At 34.7% G+C, this 23,108-nt stretch overlaps 2 protein-coding genes and 1 long non-coding RNA gene across 5 annotated transcripts; 2 read left to right on the plus strand and 1 right to left on the minus strand.

The window, feature by feature from the left end:
• Positions 1 to 2,975: 2,975 nt before the first annotated feature.
• LOC129896254 (ubiquinol oxidase 4, chloroplastic/chromoplastic) lies at positions 2,976 to 7,770 on the plus strand. The gene is made up of 9 exons (XM_055972114.1): positions 2,976 to 3,272; positions 4,030 to 4,225; positions 4,800 to 4,893; positions 5,820 to 5,935; positions 6,399 to 6,507; positions 6,836 to 6,904; positions 7,033 to 7,104; positions 7,189 to 7,236; positions 7,328 to 7,770. Exons 1-9 carry the CDS (start codon positions 3,118 to 3,120, stop codon positions 7,546 to 7,548), a joined length of 1,080 nt encoding a protein of 359 aa, XP_055828089.1. The 5' UTR covers positions 2,976 to 3,117; the 3' UTR covers positions 7,549 to 7,770.
• Positions 7,771 to 10,231: 2,461 nt separating this feature from the next.
• Positions 10,232 to 22,546, plus strand: LOC129896266 (E3 ubiquitin-protein ligase COP1-like). 3 transcript variants are annotated; one of them, XR_008767930.1, is made up of 14 exons: positions 10,232 to 10,664; positions 12,009 to 12,086; positions 13,226 to 13,381; positions 13,871 to 14,230; positions 14,359 to 14,516; positions 14,610 to 14,675; positions 20,160 to 20,238; positions 20,543 to 20,698; positions 20,809 to 20,907; positions 21,163 to 21,267; positions 21,340 to 21,519; positions 21,671 to 21,781; positions 21,890 to 22,134; positions 22,230 to 22,546. XR_008767930.1 is itself a non-coding variant. In XM_055972125.1 (13 exons), exons 1-13 carry the CDS (start codon positions 10,365 to 10,367, stop codon positions 22,058 to 22,060), a joined length of 2,019 nt encoding a protein of 672 aa, XP_055828100.1. In that variant the 5' UTR covers positions 10,232 to 10,364; the 3' UTR covers positions 22,061 to 22,546. The 3 variants fall into 3 exon arrangements, 2 of the variants coding, with proteins under 2 accessions (XP_055828100.1, XP_055828110.1); XM_055972125.1 differs by having other exon boundaries at positions 21,890 to 22,546; XM_055972135.1 differs by lacking the exon at positions 10,232 to 10,664 and adding an exon at positions 10,856 to 10,893 and having other exon boundaries at positions 21,890 to 22,546.
• LOC129896283 (uncharacterized) lies at positions 12,504 to 13,855 on the minus strand. Its single transcript, XR_008767939.1, has 2 exons — positions 13,597 to 13,855; positions 12,504 to 12,983 (listed from the first exon to the last, which is right to left on the minus strand). It is a non-coding gene; the product is annotated as an uncharacterized LOC129896283 (long non-coding RNA).
• Positions 22,547 to 23,108: the final 562 nt, after the last annotated feature.

A 23,108-nucleotide genomic window follows, 5' to 3' on the forward strand; every position in this document is an offset into this window, starting at 1 on the left:
ATTTTGAATCCTTAATAAATTTGTATAAATATCATGTGTTAATAAGAAAAAATAAAAATATTCTTAATTAGATCACAAAACAAGTTGCGTGCCGACAACTTCACCTTCTTTTTCTTCTTATATTGACTCATTAATATTAGTTGAATCCAACTTGAAGATGAATTGTACTCCTCCATCTCAAATTATTTATCACGATTATCAAAAATAATTTATTTTAAATTATTTGATTAGAAGATTACAACTTTGATTTATGGAAACAACAAATTAAATACAGAATAAGACTGTATACAATAATTTTTTGTGGTCCAATTCTTTGTTAAACCTCGTGCATATCAGGAGCTTAGTCCATTAGATTTTCCTTTTTAGTTATCGCAAATTATTTATAATTTTAAAAATTCAAAATAAAATTAATTAGTTTGTTTTGATTTTATGTTTAATTAATAGTAATAGTACGTTCTTGAAGATTATAAATACTTCACTAGAATAAATATTCAATGAAAAAAGATTATATCTGAAAACATAAATAACGATAAAATAATCAAAACTTTTTCTCACTAATATTTTCTAAGGAATCATGTAAACGAAAAAAACAATAAATAATTTGAGATGGAAAGAATATCTCTAAGAATGCGAAGATAACGTGGGACTTGGTGTTCAGTTTATAATGCAAGCAACGTCTTTTTATTTGGTCAATATGATTCAATTATGCTAATTTAAAAACAATTATTAGAGAGAATATTATTTATAATCAATAAATAATTCAATAATATAATAAAGATAAGATCAGAGACGGAGTTAGAAGAGAAGGTACGAATTCATCCAAAACATATATATATGTGTTGTATTTGTCTTAAAAAATGCATTTTAATGTTAATGATTAATTTAAAATATAATAACTCAAAGAGCTAGAATTCAGTGTTGGAAAAATTTAGATTTAAGTAAATCAATATACAATGATAAATACTCTTCTTGATCTGTTAAAACAGAATTATGAGTATATAAAAAAGACCTTTTACAACTTGATTATATTCTTTTAGTTGAAACTACGTTTTCTAATAGTTGATACAATTTCTTTTTGCTCTTTTCTAAGGTAGAGTAAAGAAAGAGTTGGCATAATTTTCTAAATTGTAATAGATACGATTAACATTTAGAATTCATAAATTTTTAGTCATGGAGCCTCCAAGTCGTATCCTCATTTATAATTTGAAGGAATCCATAATTTGAATATAGAATAGAAACCATATAAAAAAATCAAACGATCTTTCTAAATCTCATATATTATTTTTTGGAGATCTTTTTATTATTTGAATATGGAATAAAATGACCATACAAAAAACTCAAAAGGTACTTTTATAAATCTCTTATTTTTAGCGATCTTTTGTGAAGAAAAATCATATATTATTTTGAGAGATATTCTTTGAATATAATAAGATGACCATAAAAATATTCAAAAGGTACTTTTATAAATATCAAATATTATATTTTAGTGATCTTTTTTTAACAAAAATAAAATTTTGAATAGTCTACAAGACCAATTTTTATAGCAAATAGCCAAATACATCTCACATGACATTTTTCGAAAAGTCCACCAGCCAAGGCACGGGGAAACTATTTTTATAAATAAATTGATTGATCGGTGACTTAACTAATAATATTTGTTTTTCTTAAAAAAAAGACTTTTATTGCCCATCGAAAATAAATTCCAGATGGTTCATTATGATTTTAATCGTTTACTCCTTTTCTATCATTTCATTTTGCCATTACCTATAAATTAGTTTTGCATATGAAGTAGTAGTTCGATCTCAACAAATTACAAAATAGTATATCACATTATCTATTGGACATGAGTTTTAGTCGTATTGACGTGTGTATAGTTGAGCAATATAGGCGATTATTGTTGATTAGGGAGAGCTTATGACATCACTATATTAAAATGTATCAAATGCTTACCTTATATATAAAACTGGATAACTATGTTAGCTAGGCCACCTATCTGATAAAGGTTTCCATTTGAATTAGTTTCTTAAGCAGGAAGACAAATGAAAATATGTGGTATGGTATCGTAGTTAAGAAAAAGCTTGCTTTTAGGAGTGATATTTCGTCTTTATTGAGGAGAAATAAAATAGACGGGTAACAAGTAACAACACTTATTTTAACACGTCCCACTTGAGCTCTTCCATTTTTATTTTTGAAAAGACCAATAGGCCCAATGTCATATCTCGACAAATCAATGGACCTCATTTTGATAAGCCCATTAAGCCTCGATGCTATTTTGAAAAGCCCAATTAATCTCTATATTGTGGATGGTGTGCATGGGAATATCCTATTTTGATGCCGTTATTTAAGTTGTATTAACTTTTAAAAAGAATTGCATGTGTATTCTACTTCGGAAAACTTCAAAACACCTATGTTTAAAGTTAGTTTTGACAAAGCCTATAACTTTATAATTAACGTATAAAGTTTTTATACCGCTAAAGTTCAAACACATATGATCGAAGTTCAGTCATATTTACCTTACTTCAGTCATTATTACTTGAACTTAGTCACATATGTGAAAATGACTGAAGTCGAAAAATTCTTTCATGAGTTTTAGCCTTTCATACAGTTGTGCATGAACGTCACTCATATGCAATTTCAGTCATTTTGTTTGAAGTTTGTTTTTTTCAACTCTCAAACACCATAAATCCAAAATATATATATATATATATATATATATATATATCCATAAAAAAAATTAAACAATGTGCGCAAATTAAATGAAGATGTCAAAACAAGCTACGCTGTGAAATTCCTACCCCAATTAATGGGCCCTCTAAATAGATCCAAAACTTCGGTTAGTCGACCCGACCCAAAAGAATTAACTGAACCAACTTACCGAAAATGACAATTACAGTCCTTAAAAAATATCTAATTTTCCAAATAACGACAAAAAGATTTTGATACTTTTCAAAACTATCCCTAACTTTTCCAATTCCATCGCACTTTGTCCAGTGGACAAAGCTGTTTGGTTTCTCAGAAAACTAGCAACTTTCCCACTTCGGAATTTTCTTTCCCTTACCTTCCTTTGACCTAAAAAAGTATTAATTTGATTTTTGTGGGAAGGAAGAAGGATCAAGAATGGCGATTTCGATTTCTGCTATGGGTTTTGGAACTTCAGTTTCTTCATATTCTTGTTTGAGAGCTAGCAGTTTTGAGAAATCATCATATTTGCGCAATTACCAGAACCCTTTTCGGTTTAATTCTCACGGGTCTTCACGGCGTTCCCTTTCGAGGTATATTATTGCACAAAGTTCTTGTTTTTATTGTAATTATCAGCTCAAAAAAATGATTTTTCCCAAATATTTGCTGTTTTCGGGTTGTAATTTGGTAAATTTTTGTTGGAATTTTTCATGTGTGAACCAGCAAATTGATAATTGTGGCTAAGAGAATTGAGTTAGTATTTCTTTGGTCAGTTTGTGTCTATTAACCAACAGAAATAATTGGGATTTACCTTGCAAAGGTTAACACTGACTGATAATAGAGACACAGCTCAGGGCACTAAGCTCTCGCTGTGCACCGGAGAAGGGCCGGATCATAAGGGTCATTGTACGTAGACTTATGTTGCATTTCTAGAAGAGACTAGAGGTTTTCCCACAGTCCGAACCTGTGGCTTCTAGGTCATATGACAACAATTTTACCAATTACGTCAAAGCTCCATTCTTAATACTGACTGATATTTCTTAAAAACGCATTTTCTATGCATTTGCACTGATTGATTTTCTTTTTTTAAAAAATATGTTCCTGTGCATTTGTTGCTTAAGAAGATAGTTTATTTAGTATTGGAATGTAATGGTCCCGAATAGAGACGAATGAATATAGAGTATTTTATAGTCCGACCTGAACTAGTTTGGGATCGAGGCAAGTTAATTGTTTGATTGCTTTACAGTGCTTTTTGTAGTGATTTGCAGGTTGATTGATATTTTCTTGAACTTCACATAGATGAATGATGGATTTGGTTGAGTTTTTTTTTCGTTGTACAATTGTATGCAGGAAATCATGTAGGGTTCGAGCAACGTTGTTACAAGAGAATGAAGAAGAAGTGGTTGTGGAGAAATCTTTTGCACCTAAGAGTTTTCCTGGTAATGTGGAAGGGGGAGATAATGGGGAGCCACCCAATGATGCATCCTCTAATGGTCTAGAGAAATGGGTTATAAAGCTTGAGCAGTCTGTAAATATCTTACTAACGGTAGGTATTGCATTTTCTGAATCTAAATCGTGTCTTGTATATTTCTTTTCAATTCAATAACTGCCATCTTCGTTGGAATTGCATGTCAATTAATATCAATCAACTATGGCTCGACCTTAAAATTAGCTAAGTCTTGGCTATATGAATTCCTGCAGCATGGTGCCAATAAGTTTTTTCTCTACTATTCACTATAAAAGGGCCTACTCCTTTCTCCCTTCCCCTAAAAGAAGAAGATACAACAAGAAATGATCACGGTTGATGTTAAAGTTGCTGTTTCGATTACTTTTGTTGCAACTTGAGGAATGCATTGGTATTCGGTAATTGAGTGTGCAACTTCCTCATCTTCTTCTGACATGTTGCGTATTGTAAATTTATGGAATTGTTCTGTGCAGAGTGAACAAGTTGTTTTCTGAAATTGATTTATAGTATCATGTGATACACTGATGTCAAGGTGTTTGACAATATTTTCTATTAGGAACATCTTTATAGCATAAGGCTTACTGCTGAGTAGCTTTTCAAGATTTCCGTTTGGTCAGGAATTTGTCTGATTTCAAAGTTATGCTGATAATTTCAGGATTCAGTGATAAAGATTCTTGACACTTTGTATCACGACCGAAACTATGCAAGATTTTTTGTTCTGGAAACAATTGCAAGAGTTCCTTATTTTGGTAAATACTATTCTTTCAAGCTGCTGATTGTTTTGTAGCACCTAGATCACTTTTCAAACATCTCCCTGTAAGATTGGAAATGGATTTGTCTTTTTTTTTTCTCACTTGTAATTAATACAACACTTTCTAGTGCTAGCTTTATAATACAATCACCAGCAACATACCAAGTGTGATCTGGGGAGGGTGGGTGTACGCAGATCTTACCCCCTACCTTGGGATAGGTAGAGACGTTTGTGATTAGACCTTCGAAGTGTCTTCAAAACAGGCTTGAAGGATACAAGGAGCAAAGAGCTATGATGAAAATATAGAGGACGAGAAAAGTATTGACAACAAAGTAGTAAAGATAGCCAAGGTGAAGAGAACAACAATAGTAATAAAATTGAGGAATACGATTGTAATACAATCTCCATTCTCTTAAAAAGACATCACTTCTCAAACATCTCTCTGAGTTTAGGAATATATTTAATTTTACTTGTTTCTTTACCGCTGAAGTCTGAACATACACTCTAACTTGGTCATTGTGCAAGAAGACCTGATAGTACCTTTCTAAGTGGATGTTTGGATTGGCTTATTTTTAGTGGCTTTTGGCTTTTAAACTCTTTTTTAGTTTTGGAAGTGTTTGAGTAACTCAAAAACACTTTTTTTAGGTTGAAAAAATACCCAAAAAAGCCAAAAGCCAAAAGTTGGGTTTTCCCAACTTATGGCTTTTAGCTTTTAACTTATAAGCCATTTTAAAAAAGCCAATGCAATCACCCCCTAAAGCAGATTACTGAAATGCTTCTTTTCCCTGTCCAAGGCCATAAATATCTTTGAGCGATTTAAAGGGACCGACCTAAAAGCCCTTTCTTGGTTTATTATATTTATGAAAGATATATTGTAAATCCAGTTTCTAATAATGACATGTGGTGGTCATCTGTTCATAACAGCATTTATATCGGTTCTTCACATGTATGAGAGCTTTGGCTGGTGGAGAAGAGCAGATTATATGAAGGTGCATTTTGCTGAAAGCTGGAATGAGATGCACCATTTGCTCATTATGGAAGTAATGCTCTTCCTTCTAACTTCTTGATTTCCTTTCAATGCATCCAAGTTTTATTTTCCTCTCTGCCTTTTAATCCACTGTAAACTGATGAGCATCCGTCTTTCCGGTTAAGTGTGTGAGTTATACATGTTCCGTCTTAACTAGCCATAGTTTATTCAAAATTAGTTAAAATAATATGAAGAATAGTTTATTCAGAATGAGTTAAAATAATATGAAGAGCTTGATGTTTCGTTTTCTCCATGTGCAAGTTTGAACTTTTTGCTGGAGGAGTGTATTAACGCTCATTTACTTATTTACTGAAAGAATAAACTTTTTTCCTGGACGGGCTTCTACAAAGTCGTGCATCAAAGTACTGAACAAATATGTCAGGCATCACAAAGCCTTAATTTCTAGAATTTTAATTGCGATATAATACCAATATTTATTTGTCTTGGTATTAATGGTAATTGTGGTTCAACTGCAGGAATTAGGGGGAAATGCTTGGTGGTTTGATCGATTCCTTGCGCAACATATAGCTATATTCTATTATTTCATGACAGTCTTGATGTATGCTTTGAGCCCAAGAATGGCATGTAAGTTGGAATATTAGGACCTGATTTATTCATTTTTCTGCAACATAGGTGTGCTCTTTGAACAAGTGTGTGGGTTTCATATCTTTCACTGTTTGTGGATTCAGTGTTTTTCGGGGACTTCTTAGGTTTTACTTCTTTACAGAATTGGGGAGGAAGGGACTTTTGACATTTTTGCCATTCTTTGCCTGGCTTTAAGTTCTCTGATTTGTTTGCCTGAAAATGAAATTGGTGATTGGTCATGGTTTTTTATGTTTGATGAGGGACTAGTGGGTTTTCATGTATGGCCATCATCAAGGCTAATATCGATACCATCCTTCAATTCTTGCAGATCATTTCTCTGAATGTGTGGAGAGCCATGCATATGAGACTTATGATAAATTCATCAAGGATCAAGGAGGTAAGACTGCGTATAATAGATCCTTGTAGTCCGGCCCTTTCTTGGACCCCACGCATAGTGGGAGCTTTATGCACCGGGCTGACCTTTTTTATATTCTTAACTAATATGTAGTCCAAATGCTTCTGCAGAGGAATTGAAGAAATTGCCCGCGCCAAAGATTGCCGTGAGCTACTACACGGGAGGTGACTTGTATTTGTTCGGTGAGTGTTACAGTCATACTTAATATTCTCGTGACCGAACATCCATCTGGTTCGGTAATCTTAACCGTTTTGTGATTGCATCAGATGAATTTCAAACTTCACGAGAACCTAATACTCGAAGACCAAAAATAGGTAAACAACACCTCTATGATATACCTTCAGTAAATCGTTTCAGACAAGTAAGAGATTATAATTCTGATTGAAGTCTATGTTTCCTGTTTAGATAATCTGTACGATGCATTCATGAACATTAGAGATGACGAAGCAGAGCATTGTAAGACAATGAAAGCCTGTCAAACTCATGGGAGCCTTCGTTCTCCGCACACAAATCCATGTGATGAATCTGAAGATGATCCAGGGTGTCCCGTACCTCAGGCTGATTGTGTAGGTATCGTGGATTGTGTAAAGAAATCTGTCGCCGATCCTCAAGTCAGCAAAAGGTAGGGAAAGGAAAAACGAGAACGAACTATACTTGTATATACTAGTATAGCCAAAATTACAAAGATATAGATACATGTTGTATCTTTTTGTCTGAGGTAGAGCATGTTAAGTTGCCCAAAAATGGGTAGGCACTTGGTTGTTTTCTCCTTTCAATAATATGTACTAAATGTATTACATGTAGTCTTTTGGAAAGTTTCAAGGCAAAATACATAGTTTACCTCCTCTCATGTAAGCCCATTAAAAGGAGAAGCGCTCCTACTAAGATTCTTTTTTTATTGTATCCGAGACTTCTATTTAAAGATGGAGGATTCTGACAACTTTGTATATATCGCCTCCATGAGCAAGCTGGTTACACACATTGGGACACACACACCGGTATGTTGCCCATGACAAGCTCAGCTATGGATTGTGTGTACACCATAAGAGGGAGCGGAATTATGCTGCATGTTCCCGTTTACTAATGAATTGATATATTAATTGCAGGAAAATTAGGTGTATATTCTAAAATAAATTTAGATTCAAACCGAGAAATTTTATCGTCTTGAAGTTGAAGAGTGCATGTATCCCAATGGCCAATATACATACACACATCCCCCCTCCCCCCTCCCTCCCCCCAAGATTTGTCCTATGATATTATTATAGATTATTGTAGCATAAATATCTAAGAAAAAAATGTAATTTAAAAGGTCAAGATTGGACCATTTTTGTAGTACCATATTGCTTGATTCAAATATCATAAAGTGCTCTGAACTACAGATTTTTAGGTCATGTGAAAGTGTGCATGCCTTGTTGATGAGTAAATTGTACTTTTATGGTAGATTTTGAAGACACATATGCAAGTCATAAAAGTAAAGGCCATAAAAAGGTGGTGTATATTATATTGAATATACTGATCATATTCCAAAAGCACAATAGGTTTGTTGGCCATGTTCAGACTCACATATTTCTCACATATTTCTTGTAAAATATGATTTGTGAGTTTTGAAATGAATTTATGTTTCTAATGATAAAAGTTCTATAGAAATTAAGTGGCATGTAAAAATATAAACTTATATTTTGTAATTTATTTTATTTTAAATGTTAAAAGGTAAAAAAAAGAAAAAAGTTATGGAATACAAATTTGAAAAATAAAAATTAAACACCATTCCTAACAACTTTTGGCGGTTCACTATATATATAGCTCATGCATGATGCAACCCAAAAGTACAATAGGCTTGTTGGCCATGTTTCCGACTCATAATATTCCTTTGTTTTTATTGATCCACGTTTATCATCTACTAAGTTCCAACAAATTGAAAAGAGAACCAAAATATGAATCTTTCTTAATTAAAGATTTCAAGTTTAAGCTGGTTATGAATTTTTTTTTTGATATGAAGCGCTTACTTGAATGAGGTCCTACGTGGCATGGATTTAAATTAGTTGAGTTTTAATATGAGTATTGAACAACAATAATAATAATAATAATAAAAGTCAATAACTAATAATTAATGTCGTGGCCAGTCAGTCACTAGCCAATTGTTTTAGAAGATTTATGGGTAGCTCTCCAAATTGTCTCTTTTTAGAAGAATATGTCAAAACTATATATAAGACCAACTATACCACGTGAAAATGCTGAGGCCCTAAAATTTCTATGTATATATATATATATATTGTATTAAATATTTAATTAGACAATCTCAAACAATGTTATCGTACGTGGATTAGTCAGAACTTAAAAGCCACTTGTTTTAAAAAATTGTGTTGCTCTCTTTCTGTCCTTATTTAAACTCTAATCTATTTTAAGTTAAAAATAAAAAAAAATCTGTTTATTGTAGCTAGGATTAGTTAAGACTTTTAAGTTCATAACAAATTTTTGTGGACGCACCATATATTTATAGAGTTAGAAAAGTTCAATGGATGTTTTATCAGAATTTGGTTGGTCGATAATGATTTTTGACAAACAAATTTTAGCAAGGAAATTCAAAATATCATGTTTGAGATGTATTTCTCATAGATTAAGAAGATTCATATTTATATAAATTAAATAAATTTAGTTGAACTTTTTCCATGCGTGTTGCTCTGCCATTAATTGCTAATGTAATTTATTATTAATTTGGTATAAACATTAACATATCTTAGATAGTTTTAATTTTCTTTTTCCTTCTCTTTTATTAGGTTAGGTTTTAAGTACTTTCCTTTATTGCATTTACATATAGTCCCATTTTCTATCTTAATAATTGATGTGAGAGAGGTGGCTAGAAATACATTAAATCGTAGTGTCAAACTCATAATCAACTTGTAGCCAAACTTTAGTATCATAAATCTTCATGCATTTAATTGGTTAATTAGGGACGAGAAACGGTACAATGTGTCGGGGCCAAATACGTAGAATGTATCAACATATCTTGTCACGTGAAAGATTAAAATTATAAAATTGAAAAAAAAAAGAAAGAGAAATTATTTTAAAAATAAACTAAAACTAAAAATAGAATAAATAAATTAAAACGATAATAACGTATAAAATAATTAATTATTTATTTAATTTTTTAAATTAGATAAATAAATATGAATATATAAATAATAAGTTAAAAAACTTAAACGTGAAACTTAAGAAAGCAAGTTTTCGGCTGTTTTGGATTGGCTGCCGAAAACTATATAAATTTGGAATGGAATACGAAAAAATAAGAAATTATTATGAGGCGGTCCCACTAACAAGTTTCTCCAGTTTTGAAAAAACCCCGTTCCCCGCCAACGTGGTCCTTTTATACCCTCACAAGAATACAACAAAAATCACACACACACACACACACACAGTAATCATATTGATTGTACGAGTAGTGATGGGAGGAGGAGAGCTTACTTCAATGGGAGCTTTAGTGCCGACGGTGAACGCCGGTGAAACTTCTACTCCGGCAGCGGTGATGGTGACGGAGAAAGTTACTGCGGAGGAAGAGGAAGTGGATAAGGATGTATTGTGTCCGATATGTATGCAAATTATAAAGGATGCGTTTCTTACTGCGTGTGGACATAGTTTTTGTTATATGTGCATTGTTACTCATCTACAGAATAAAAGTGATTGTCCTTCTTGTTCTCATTACTTGACGAAGAATCATCTTTATCCTAATTTCCTTCTCAATAAGGTAAACTATTTCCAGATTTTTTCATGAATTTGGATGTTCGATTTTGAATTTCACTTATACAATTAGATTATACTGGAGTAAGCTTAAATCTCCTTAACGAGGGCTAGATATTAGTGCCTCAGCTGAGTATTTAATTATTCAACTATAATTTGTGGTATTTTCACCAATATTTGTCTATGAGGCATAGTTGACTGCAAATCACCTTTGTACTAATTTCCTTCTCAATAAGGTAAATTTTTTGCAGCTTTTTTCATGTATTTGGATGTTCGATTTTGAATTTCACTTATATATGAGTGTAATAATCACGTTTGTTTGAAATGTATATGAACGAAGATACAAAATGTGTTGGATGTGACTTTTCTGGAGATAGGTGAGCTGTGCAGTTTTATTTAGGGCAGTTATTGGTAATAGTATTTTTAAAATTGGGGAAAATTTTAAAGCAGATGAGATGAATTGGAATTTAGGCGCTTTTTTGACGTGAATGTTTAGTTTTAGTAGAATTATCAGTACTGTTCTTAAATTAGCAATGTAGAATTAAATGCCTTGGAGGAATTTGGTTTCGTCCTGTTTGTGTTTGTATTACTGAGAAATGCTCTGGATTTGATGAATTTTAGGATTTCTATGAGTGATCGGAAAACTACATATTGAGCCAGCAAAGATTGGTCGTTATGAGTTGAAAAATATATATGTTTGAATCTAGGTCTTTATGAGTACGTCCTTCGGGAATTATTATGCTGGTTTCCGTATATTACAACAACATACCCGGTGTAATCACACTAGAAGAGGTCATAGAGATAAAGAGGTCGTTTCCGATAGATCCTGAGCTTAAATAAAGGCTTCTGTACATTACGACATGACTTTAATGTTTAAGGTTTGCAATAATTCTCAGGTCAGCTGAGATACATGAGTTAATGATGTCTCAAACCTATTTTATGTATTGCGTCAATGACAAATATTGGTTGTCATATCACTGCATTTCTGTGTGGTATTCTAGAGATCTGCTTTAGCTTGTACATGAAGATTTACATGAATTGGAAATCGGTGGATATAAATGTAGCTCACATTAATCTGGTTTGATCTGTATTCTGCCTTGTGAGCTTTTGTTAACATTTTTCAACTTATTCATCACAACCCTGCTATGGACTGAATTTTGCAGTTAAAACTTGATTGATAAACCTTGTTTAGTAGTTTCATTTCCTTTGTTTGTATTTTTCTTCTCTTTGTTTCTTTTCTTTTGTTTTATGGTCTTCATTTTTTACTAGTTTATTGAAATATTGATGACATTCTCGAAGGTTATTTTCCACTCAAACCAAGTTGCGTTAAAGTTTTTTTAACATTTTGTAGTTATTGATGAAGAGATCTGCTCGCCAAATGGCCAAAAGTGCTACACCTGTTGAACAACTTCGCCAAGCAATACAGCAGGTCAGATATGCATGAAAAGTTAAACAAGCTTTCTTCGTATCGTTGTAGATAGACTAAATAATTTTATTTGTCCGGATGATGATGCAACTCAGTGTTGCTGAGGTACCAGTGGTATGATGCTGCATGTTGTAGGCTGATATTAGTCTCTTTCATTGTCCAACCACTTTAGTTTTTACCGTACCTAATGCTTTGACTCGTTGAGGCCTGAGGGAAAAATATAATAAAGTCGTGATTTGTAGAAACTACAACAACAACACCCAGTGAAATCCCACAACGTGAGTGTGGGGAGGATAAAATGTACGCAGACCTTACTCCTACCAAGGTAGGACAGCTGTTTCCGAGAAACCCTCGGCTCAATAAAAGTATTAAAAGAGGTCAGATAAGGCTAAGAAGTTCAAAGCGATATGGAAAAGCAAATAATGAAAGCGACACAGATAAAATAGAGTAATCAAAGTACAAAAAGTAATACATAATAACAGAAGTCAGAGCACAAGAAATTATAGTGCGCTACTCTGCCTACTAATACAGACGAATAACGAGACTATGTACTAGCCTTCTACCCTAATATGGGTCCTCCACACCCTCCTATCTAAGGTCATGTCCTCGGTAAGCTGTAGTTGCGCCATGTTCTGTCTAATTACCTCCCCCAATATTTCTTCGGCCTACCCCTACCTCTTCTGAAACCATCCATGGCCAACCTCTCACACCTCCGCACTAGGGCATCTGTGTCTCTCCTCTTCACATGCCCGAACCATCGCAGTCGCATTTTCCGCATCTTATCTTCCACCGAGGCCACTCCTACTTTGTCCCGAATAGCCTCATTTCTAATCCTATCGCTCCTGGTATGCCCACACATCCATCTGAGCATGCCATGTCTTGAAAAGGAATACAATTCACCTGCAAGTATTTGCAAAAGATGTTGGTTAATATATAAGGGCTGGTTCTTTCTGTAGGAGACTTGTAAGTGTCTATTCAACTTAGTTGAAATGGAGAGTGTCCCTAACTCTGCGTTTCAGCAGCTCTTTTAGTTGTCTAATCTCTAATTAGTCTCGGATAATTTTGCCTTTTAACACTCTCTGTCATACTGTCGGGGTTATTTTCATATATCTGTTCAGGATTCTCATCTGATTCTTAGGCAGGGATGCGAGGTGTCTGTTAAAGAGCTGGATAGTCTATTATCACTTCTTATGGACAAGAAAAGAAAAATGGAACAAGAAGAAGCTGAAACAAATCTTCAGATTCTGCTAGAGTTTCTCCAGTGTTTGAAGAAGCAAAAAGTTGAAGAGCTTAATGAGGTTCTTTCTTGAACTTCTATTGACTTTACACATAGCCACTTTTAGTTTGAATTTATCTGTCACTTGGGAACTTATTGTATTCTACTCTATTTAATTCACATCCCTCCGGCAGGTAGAAATTTGATTTTCTTGTACGATATATCTGCATTCTAACTAGAGAAAGCATGTTCAGTAGGATATAACGGGGAAAGAAACATGATCTGGTTGGTAGATACCTGGAGCTTGCCTTTTCCCTTGCTAAGAAAGGGAGCTTGCATATTCAGCAGTCATCTAAAAAGATTAAACTCATATCTAAGAATCTTCCCTGTGAACGTACTTTTTCCATTTATTATCCATTTAAGCGAATGTTATTTGTTATTTTGTGCTTTTACAAGTTGTCTTTTGTGTTAAATTTCTAAAAACTTTAGGCTCCTTAGATACTGCCAATTTTATAAACCTGTGGTGTACAATAGTCAACCTTAATCTCATGTCTCTCTGCACTTTTTCTAGATCCAAAATGATCTCCAGTACATTAAAGAAGACATAAATGCTGTGGAGAAGCGTAGAATAGAGTTATATAGGACAAGAGGTAGATATTCTGCGAAAATGAGAACACTAGTAGATGATTCGTCGCCAATGACAGTCAGGCCTCCATTGAGAGATAAGGGAAGTGGTGCAATTGTTTCTAGTCCTGTCAATTCACAAGAACAAGGTCGTGCTGGCACTTCACAGACCAGGAACACTGATACAAGAGCTCCTCGGAATTCTCAAATTGTTCAAAGGAAGGACGACAACCACTGTGGATCAGATTCACAGGATCCTAATCAACCTGTAAAGGCATTAGCCAGGAAACGACGCGTTCATGCACAGGTTAATTCTGTAACTTATGGTTGTGCTTGTAGGTGGTTGTGTAAAATTGAAAATTGTGGATTTGATCCTTTCTGGAAGAATAGTTCATTGTTCATATGCCCACTTTTAACATGTTCAATTGTCAACAGTTCAATGAGCTTCAAGACTGTTACTTACAAAAGAGGCGCTATTGGGCAAGACAGTCGCAGAAACAGGAAGAAAGGGAAGCAAATATCATGAATAGAGAAGGTTATTCTGTGGGACTTGAGGATTTTCAATCTGTTCTGTCTACCTTTACGCGATACAGGTCTATCAGTTCATCTTATAATAGTAGTATTGGCTGCAAATTATCCTAAATTTTGGCTTACCATTCTTTTTTCAACTCTGCTTGTTGAAATAGTCGACTGCGGGTTGTTACTGAACTCAGGCATTCTGACCTTTTCCATTCAGCCAATATTGTTTCAAGGTAAGAGTTCATTGCATTTAGAATAAAATCCAACAGTAATTTTTTCCCCCTTAATTTGTCCTTTTTTTCGAAACAGATAATTGGTTATTGAGAAACAGGCTACTCTTATTAGTAGTTTTTTTCTGGACACGTTTGTTGGGAATAAAATAGACCCGCAAAAAATAATATTCACAGTATTAGTGATAAATACAGAACACTAAGTTATGGTTAAATCAGCAAGAAAAAAAATGCAGCAATAATGACATCAAATTTTACGTGGAAACCCTTCTGAATAAGGGAAAAACCATGGTCAATAGGAGTAGCTGATATCACTATAGTAAGGAATTTTACACTGTGTAGTCACGAGTATAAATACTCCTAAAACCACTACACACTCAAAAAAAGAAAAACACTCTTTTAGTTTTTCCAACTCACTACAATATCTCTCACACTCTATTTTTCTTCACAGACTATTTTTTTATAGTCTATGGAATACCTTTCTCTCTATATTTTTTTTCTCTCTTTTTTGGTGTGTCTTAATTGAGAAATGATCTGCCTATTTATAGCAATAAGCTACTATCCTATGACATCATCAATGACATAGATGACATACAAAATTCTTCACCTACCATCCAAATAAATCTTTGGCCAGCCAATCAAAGATATGCACACCTTTGAAAATTATATACCAAAAAAAAATAACTTCCTGCAAAACATGGGGCTGGACCCCACAAATCTCCCCCTCCAGACCCATTTACCTGAAGGAGGGTACACTAGGCTTCTAGTTTAAGTGCATGCCAACAAGTTCTTTGCACAATTCGAACTTGTCTCTTGGTATCACCTTGGTCAGCATATCCGAAAGATTCTCAGATGTAGGGATTTTTTTGACCTGCATAGATCCATCCTCTATCTTTTCCCGAATCCAGTGATATCTCACATCGATGTGCTTCGTTCTTGCATGATACATGGAGTTTTTGCTCAAGTCTATTGCACTTTGACTGTCACAATAGACGATATACTCCTCCTGATATAATCCAAGCTCTTGAAGGAACCGCTTCAGCCATATCATCTCCTTGCCAGCTTCAGTAGCGGCAATATACTCTGCTTCTGTTGTAGACAGTGCGATACACTTCTGCAACTTCGACTGCCATGATATAACTCCCCTTGAAAAAGTAAACAAATATTCAGTAGTGGATTTTCTATTATCAAGGTCACCTGCCATATCAGAATCTGTATAGCCCTTCAAGATAAGATTTGATTCTCCAAAACACAAGCATTCATGTGAGCTTCCTCTTAGATATCTAAGTATCCATTTCACACCTTCCCAATGCTCTTTTCTTAGATTTTCAAGAAATCTACTAACAACACCGACTGCATGAGCAATATCTGATCGAGTGCATACCATTGCGTACATCAAACTCCCAATGGAAGAGGAATAAGGAATCTTGGCCATTCTCTCTTTTTCCTACATTGTGTTAGGACACATCCTCTTGCTCAATCTCAGATGACCAGGAAGAGGTGTGCGAACAACTTAGCGCTCTTCATATTGAAGTGCTCCAGTACACGTTCTATGTACTTCTCTTGTGACAAGTAAAGCTTCCTTTCGCCTCTTGAACGAGTAATTCTCATGCCTAAAATCTACTTAGCATGACCCAAATCTTTCATTGCAAAAGACTTACTCAACTGTTTCTTCAACTCGTTAATCTTGGAAGCATTCCTGCCCACAATCAACATATTATCCACATATAGCAGGAGGATGATAAAGTCATCATTAGAAAATCTTTGTACAAACATATAGTGATCTGAAGAAGTCTTCTTGTAGCCTTGCTCCCCATAACAGATTCAAACTTCTTGTACCACTGTCTGGGAGCTTGCTTCAGTCCATATAGACTCTTCTTAAGTTTGCATACAAGATTTTCTTTACCTTTTGCCTTGAAGCCCTCAGGTTGTTCCATATAAATTTCCTCTTCTAAGTCACCGTGAAGAAAAGCAGTCTTCACATCCATCTGTTCAATCTCCAAATCAAGACTAGCAGCCAAACCAAGGACTGTATGAATGGAGGACATTTTCACAACGGGAGAAAACATTTCATCAAAGTCAATACCTTTCCTTTGACCAAATCCCTTAACAACCAGTCTAGCTTTGTATCTGGGCTTCAAACTATGTTCTTCAGCTTTAACTTTGAACACCTACTTGTTCTTCAAAACTTGCATGCCCTTAGGCATTTTCACCAACTCATAAGTATGGTTCTAATGCAGAGATTTCATCTCATCTTCCATGGCTTCAATCCATTGATCCTTGTGCTCATCTTCCATGGCCTCCTCATAACATTCAGGTTCTCCTCCATCAGTGAGTAATACATACTCATTAGGTGAATAACGGGAGGAAGGAATACGTTGTCTAGTAGACCACCTGAGTGGAATATCTAATTCGTCCACAGTTTCGTGAGTAGGAGCATCTACCTCATCAGAATCAACATTGTTATCATTATCACCATCAACATGCTGATCCAGAATATGGTTCTGGGCATCACTATCATCATCAAGTTCACCAACATCATCCGCATTTGTATGAGGAACTTGATCAAGATTAACTAAACCTTCAGAACTTGAAGATTTTAGCTTTTTAGTTTTACTAATATCTTCAATGGTTTGATCTTCCACGAAGACAACATCACGGCTTCTCACAACCTTCTTCTCAATTGGATCATATAGCCTGTAACCAAACTCATCAAGGCCATAACCAATGAAGATGCACCGTCTTGTCTTGGCAGCTAATTTTGACCTTTCGTTTTTAGGCACATGTACAAAAGCTTTACAACCAAACACTTTCAAATGGTCATAGGAAACGTCCTTTCCATACCAAACTCTGTTTGGAACATCACTTTGCAAAGCAACAGCGGGAGATAGGTTAATAACATGTGCAACGGTCAATAAAGCCTCACCCCAAAAAGAGTTCGATAACTTTTTTTCAAAAAGCAAACATCTAACTCTTTCCATCAGGGTCTTTTTCATCCTCTCTGCTAAACTATTAAGCTGAGGAGTTTTAGGAGGGGTCTTCTGGTGTCTGATACCTTGTTGCTTGCAGTATTCGTCAAACGATCCACAATATTCACCACCATTATCAATACGAATACACTTTAGCTTCTTTCCTGTTTCTCTTTCAACTGAAGCCTGAAACTGCTTAAAGACACCCAACACTTGGTCTTTAGTCTTCAAGACGTAGACCCAAAATTTCCTTGAGCAATCATCAATGAAGGTAGCAAAATAAAGTACGCCACCCAAAGTCCTTGTCTTCATTAGACTACATAAATCTGAATGCACCAACTCAAGCAACTCTGTCTTTCTTAAAGGAGGATGAGATTGGAAAGAGACTCTTTTTTGTTTTCCAGCCAAGCAATGCTCACACTTTTCTAATTTTGCACTTTCGAAATTTGACAATAATTTCTTCTTGGCCAGAACATTTAGTCCTTTCTCACTAATGTGGCTAAGCCTCTTATGCCATAACGTTGAAGAGTTATTGCTCTCAACTGCATTCACTATATCAACATAGGTAGAAGCCGTAGTCCAGTATAGACCACGACATTTTTCACCACGAGCCACAATCATGAAGCCCTTAGTGAGCTTCCACTTTCCAGCACCATTGGTACTGACATATCCCTCATCATCCAAAACACCAACAGAGATCAAGTGCAAACGAACATCAGGTGCATGCTTTACATTGTTTAAAACTAGTTTAGTTCCAATATTAGTTTCTAAACAAATCGTTCCAACACCAGCCACCCTAGATACAGTCTCATTATCCATACTCAAAGTTCCAAAGTCACCCTGAGTGTAGGATGAGAAAAATTCCTTCTTTGATGTCACATGAGATGCGGCACCACTGTCCACAACCCAGCTTGACTCATCACAAACAATATTTATCAGATCTGCATTAAGGACAGTAACAAGATCTTCTGTAGTGACGGTGGCCACACGATTGTCATCTTCTTTCTGTTTCTCCTTGTCTTTATTCTCCTTTTTCAAAATCAGGCAGAACTTCTTTGTGTGCCCTTTCTTCCCGCAATGATAGCACTCAATATCTTTAAGTCTGCTTCTGAATTTGCTTCTATTTTGTTCTCTGTTTTGAGAACTACGATTCTTGCTTCTCCCCCTAGTGTCTGTCACCAAGACATCTGATGAGGAGGGACCCTAAGATTTTCTTCTCATCTCTTCATTTAAAAGGCTGCTCTTGGCAAAATCCATAGAGATCACACCATTCGGAGCAGAATTTGATAATGAAGTTCTAAGAACTTCCCAAGAATCTGGTAGAGAGCCAAGTAAAAACAAGCCTTGAATTTCTTCATCAAATTTAATACCCATTGCAGATAACTGGTTCATGATCCCCTGAAAATTATTCAGATGATTTGTCATTGCCAAACCATTGTGGTATTTTAAACCCAACATCTGCTTTATTAGAAATATCTTGTTGTTTCCAATTTTTTGGGCATATAAACTTTCAAGGTGCTCCCATAGGGTCCGAGCATGTGTCTCTTCAGAAATATAGTTCAACATATTATCGTCAACTCACTGTCTAATAAAGCCGCAAACCTGCTTGTGTAACAAATTCCACTCGTCATCTGATTTATTATTAGGCTTTGTAGTGGTAAAGATGGGTTGATGAAAATTCTTGACATAGAGCAAATCTTCCATTTTGCCCTTCCAAATGGCATAATTTATGCCATTTAAAGTGACCATTCTACTAGTGTTGGCTTCTATCGTTTATCACAAATACAAATACTATTTATTAGGAGACCAAAGTAGTTTTTTCTGATGTGAAAGTTCAGACTGTGGTATAACCACAGAGCATAATCAGACAGAACCTTGGCTCTGATACCGCTTGTTGGGAATAAAATAGACCCGCAAAAAATAATATTCACAGTATTAGTGATAAATGCAGAACACTAAGTTATGGTTAAATCAGCAAGAATAAAAATGCAGCAATAATGACACCAAAATTTTACGTGGAAACCCTTCTGAATAAGGAAAAAACCACGGCCAAGAGGAGTAGCTGATATTACTATAGTAAGAAATTTTACACTATGTAGTCACGAGTATAAATACTCCTAAAACCACTACACACTCAAAAAAAGAAAAATGCTCTTTTAGTTTTTCCAACTCACTACAATATCTCTCACACTCTATTTTTCTTCACAGACTATTTTCTTATAGCTTTCTCTCTCTATTTTTTTTTCTCTCTTTTCTGGTGTCTTAATTGAAAAATGATCTACCTATTTATAGCAATAGGCTACCATCGTATGACATCATCAATGACATAGATGGCATACAAAATTCTTCACGTACCGTCTAAATAAATCTTTGGCCAACCAATCAAAGATACGCACTCCTTTGAAAATTACATACCAAAAAAAAACTTTCTGCAAAACGACTGGACCCCACAACGTTATAGTCAAAACTTTTTTTTGAGTATGTTTTTGCAAACAACTAAATTTCCTATTCTTAACAGTATTGAATTTGACCGAGATGATGAATTGTTTGCTACTGCTGGGGTATCACGAAGAATTAAGGTCTTCGAGTTTTCATCAGTAAGTGCATGCTTCACGTCAGCATCTTAATTTCTGCTTATCTTCCCACTCGAAAAATTTCTGCTAGTAATTTAATGATTCTTCTATAAATTAAACTTGATTTCTAGCCCCCTTTATCTTCTCAGATAGGATTTTGAGATTTTCACATGCTAGATGTTTTTGGAGAAATTTAACTGTTTTTAGTTGAATTTTTAATAATTTGCTAGACGTGAGATTCTTATAAGGTCTGCTTCTCTTTTGGCTGTGTTGAATTTGTTTTTTTAAAAGATAAAATTTTCTAATAGTTATATATTCTCTTTATCAGGTGGTAAACGAACCAGCTGATGCGCAATGTCCTCCTGTTGAAATGTCTACCCGATCCAAACTAAGTTGTTTGAGTTGGAACAACTACACTAAAAATTACTTAGCAAGCAGTGACTATGAGGGCATAGTAACAGTTTGGGATGTTACAACTCGTCAGGTAGTATCATCTTCCAGGTGTTTATTTTGTTCTTATATCTGGATCATGAAAAACACCTTCATATGGATCTGCAGTTATATCTGATGGGATAAGAACCCTTCATTTTTCAGAGTGTGATGGAGTACGAGGAGCATGAAAAACGAGCATGGAGTGTTGACTTTTGTTGTACTGAACCTTCTATGCTTGTATCTGGTAGTGATGATTGCAAGGTAAACACAAATTTGGAATATGTAGTTTCTCAAATTTAGGTGTTCCTTATTTGGTTTTTGGAAAGACAATCATAGTGTTTTTGAAAGTAGACAAATTTGACAAATGAGGTAAGATGAAATTGGGATTTACCTATATTGAGATTTCTTTTTGCCCGGAGATCTGAAGTCAGTGTGCTAAACCGAAAGAAAAAAATATGTTTTGGCGAGGAGCTATACTTGTAAACATATGGAATGCGGTAAATAATTTCTCTACAGGTCAAAGTTTGGTGCACGAAGCAGGAAGCTAGCGTTCTTACCATTGACATGAAAGCTAACATTTGCTCGGTGAAGTATAATCCTGGATCCAGTGCTCACATAGCTGTTAGTTTTCGTTTCCTCTCTGGTCTTTTGTTTCTCTTCCATCAATGCATTTACTTTTAGTATATCTTGCAGGTGGGTTCTGCAGATCATCACGTTCACTATTACGACTTGAGAAATATTAGCCAGCCACTGTACATTTTCAGTGGGCACCGTAAAGCTGTTTCATATGTAAAATTTCTATCTAACTCTGAGCTAGCTTCTGCATCAACCGATAGTACATTGCGTTTGTGGGATGTCAAGGAGAACGTTCCAGTAAGTAATCATGCTCTCGTAATTTTCTCAAAATCTGAATCCTTAAAGAAATTAATCTCATATTTGTTGCTCTGAAAGATAATATCTAATTCCCAATATGTGAAAACCAACTCAATACTGAACAGCATTTTCCTTCTGTTTTTAATTTCAGCTGCGTACTTTTAGAGGACATACAAACGAGAAGAACTTTGTAGGTCTAACGGTAAACAGTGAATACCTTGCATGTGGCAGTGAGACGAATGAAGTGTTTGTCTATCACAAGGTAAATTTCTGAAACTAGTTGACAACAAGGCTCATTATCCAGATACAGTGAGCGGTTTAACATCGTTTTCCAGTGCTTAATCTGTTATTGAACTATCTATATGTGCAGGCAATTTCTAAACCAGCAGCTCGGCACAGATTTGTTTCTGATGATCAGAATGATCCAGATGGGGACATGGGATCATTTTTCATCAGTGCTGTTTGTTGGAAACGTGACAGCCCTACGATTGTAACAGCAAACAGTCAAGGGACAATAAAAGCACTTGTTCTTGCTGCTTGATCAGACAATCAAACAAATACAAATGATCTATAACGTTTGACTGATGAAGAAGCTTTTGTTGAAAAGGAAAAGAGGTATGAGTTCTCCACAGAGATTCTCCATTGTACATGAATGACCAGATTATTAGGCTAACATTGTTTTTCAATTTCGGTGGTTTCCTATAACCAAGTCTGTTTGATGGGAAGGCGGATGTACGTAGCTTTTGACCTGTGATTACATAGTAGTACAACAACAACTACGCCTCAGTTCCAGAACTGATTATATAGTAGTAGTAGTCACGTAATTCTTACAGTTTGTGTGTATTCTCTCTTGTCTGGGGTTGTGTTTATAGTATATAGAGATCAGGATAGCAGAGTGACAATTGTAGTGAAAACATGAATTTTACTAGTTTGTGTAAAAAAAAAAAACACTTTTGTCATCTGATTTAAGATCATAATTGTTGTCAGCTCTACTATGTAAAAACATTATTTTCACACTTTCTATTCTTGTCAATCGTCAAACATTATTTATTAGTCTCCATTTCCACTCCTCCACTCACATGGTACTAAATTGATATAGACTATTCAAGATACATAGATATAACCTTGAATTTCTGAATAAATTTCATTCAGATATTCGAATTATGCCGAAAAACACTCATAAGGTTTTTCGACTAATTGAGGTTAATAGTAATATGTATAATTAAAGAAAGTGATATATTTTAAGTGGTTAACAATAAGTGCTTGAAAACATGTGCAAATCTTTTCCAAAATTGAGTTAGTGTTTAATAGAAACACTTTATCATGTGTTTACGTGATTGATCACGTATTCACATGCTTAATCAGGACAAACCCTAGGATCCAAGGATGGATGTAGGTGTTCATCAAAATTCACTCGGCAAAAAATTATACTGCATATATGAAGTAATTTTTTAATTTGTATGTATCTTCGTCCAAAGATCAATCGAAGAAGAAGGTTATAGTCAATAATGTATAAGTCAGTCAAAGTAATTTTCATCTATAGAGGTACAATTTTGACAACTCGAATATAGAATTGAAATTTGACTTAA

This window comes from Solanum dulcamara, chromosome 1 (genome assembly GCF_947179165.1).
Source record: "Solanum dulcamara chromosome 1, daSolDulc1.2, whole genome shotgun sequence".
Lineage (NCBI taxonomy): Eukaryota > Viridiplantae > Streptophyta > Magnoliopsida > Solanales > Solanaceae > Solanum > Solanum dulcamara.

Excerpts from the sequence above, each read along its gene's own strand:
- LOC129896254 (XM_055972114.1), top strand. The coding sequence starts at position 3,118 with ATGGCGATTTCGATTTCTGCTATGGGTTTTGGAACTTCAGTTTCTTCA. Across the intron at positions 6,508-6,835 it reads TTTGAGCCCAAGAATGGCAT|ATCATTTCTCTGAATGTGTG; the intron begins GTAAGTTGGAAT and ends CAATTCTTGCAG. Across the intron at positions 7,237-7,327 it reads TACTCGAAGACCAAAAATAG|ATAATCTGTACGATGCATTC; the intron begins GTAAACAACACC and ends TTTCCTGTTTAG.
- LOC129896266 (XM_055972125.1), top strand. The coding sequence starts at position 10,365 with ATGGGAGGAGGAGAGCTTACTTCAATGGGAGCTTTAGTGCCGACGGTG. Across the intron at positions 14,517-14,609 it reads TCTACCTTTACGCGATACAG|TCGACTGCGGGTTGTTACTG; the intron begins GTCTATCAGTTC and ends TTGTTGAAATAG. Across the intron at positions 20,699-20,808 it reads GGGATGTTACAACTCGTCAG|AGTGTGATGGAGTACGAGGA; the intron begins GTAGTATCATCT and ends TTCATTTTTCAG.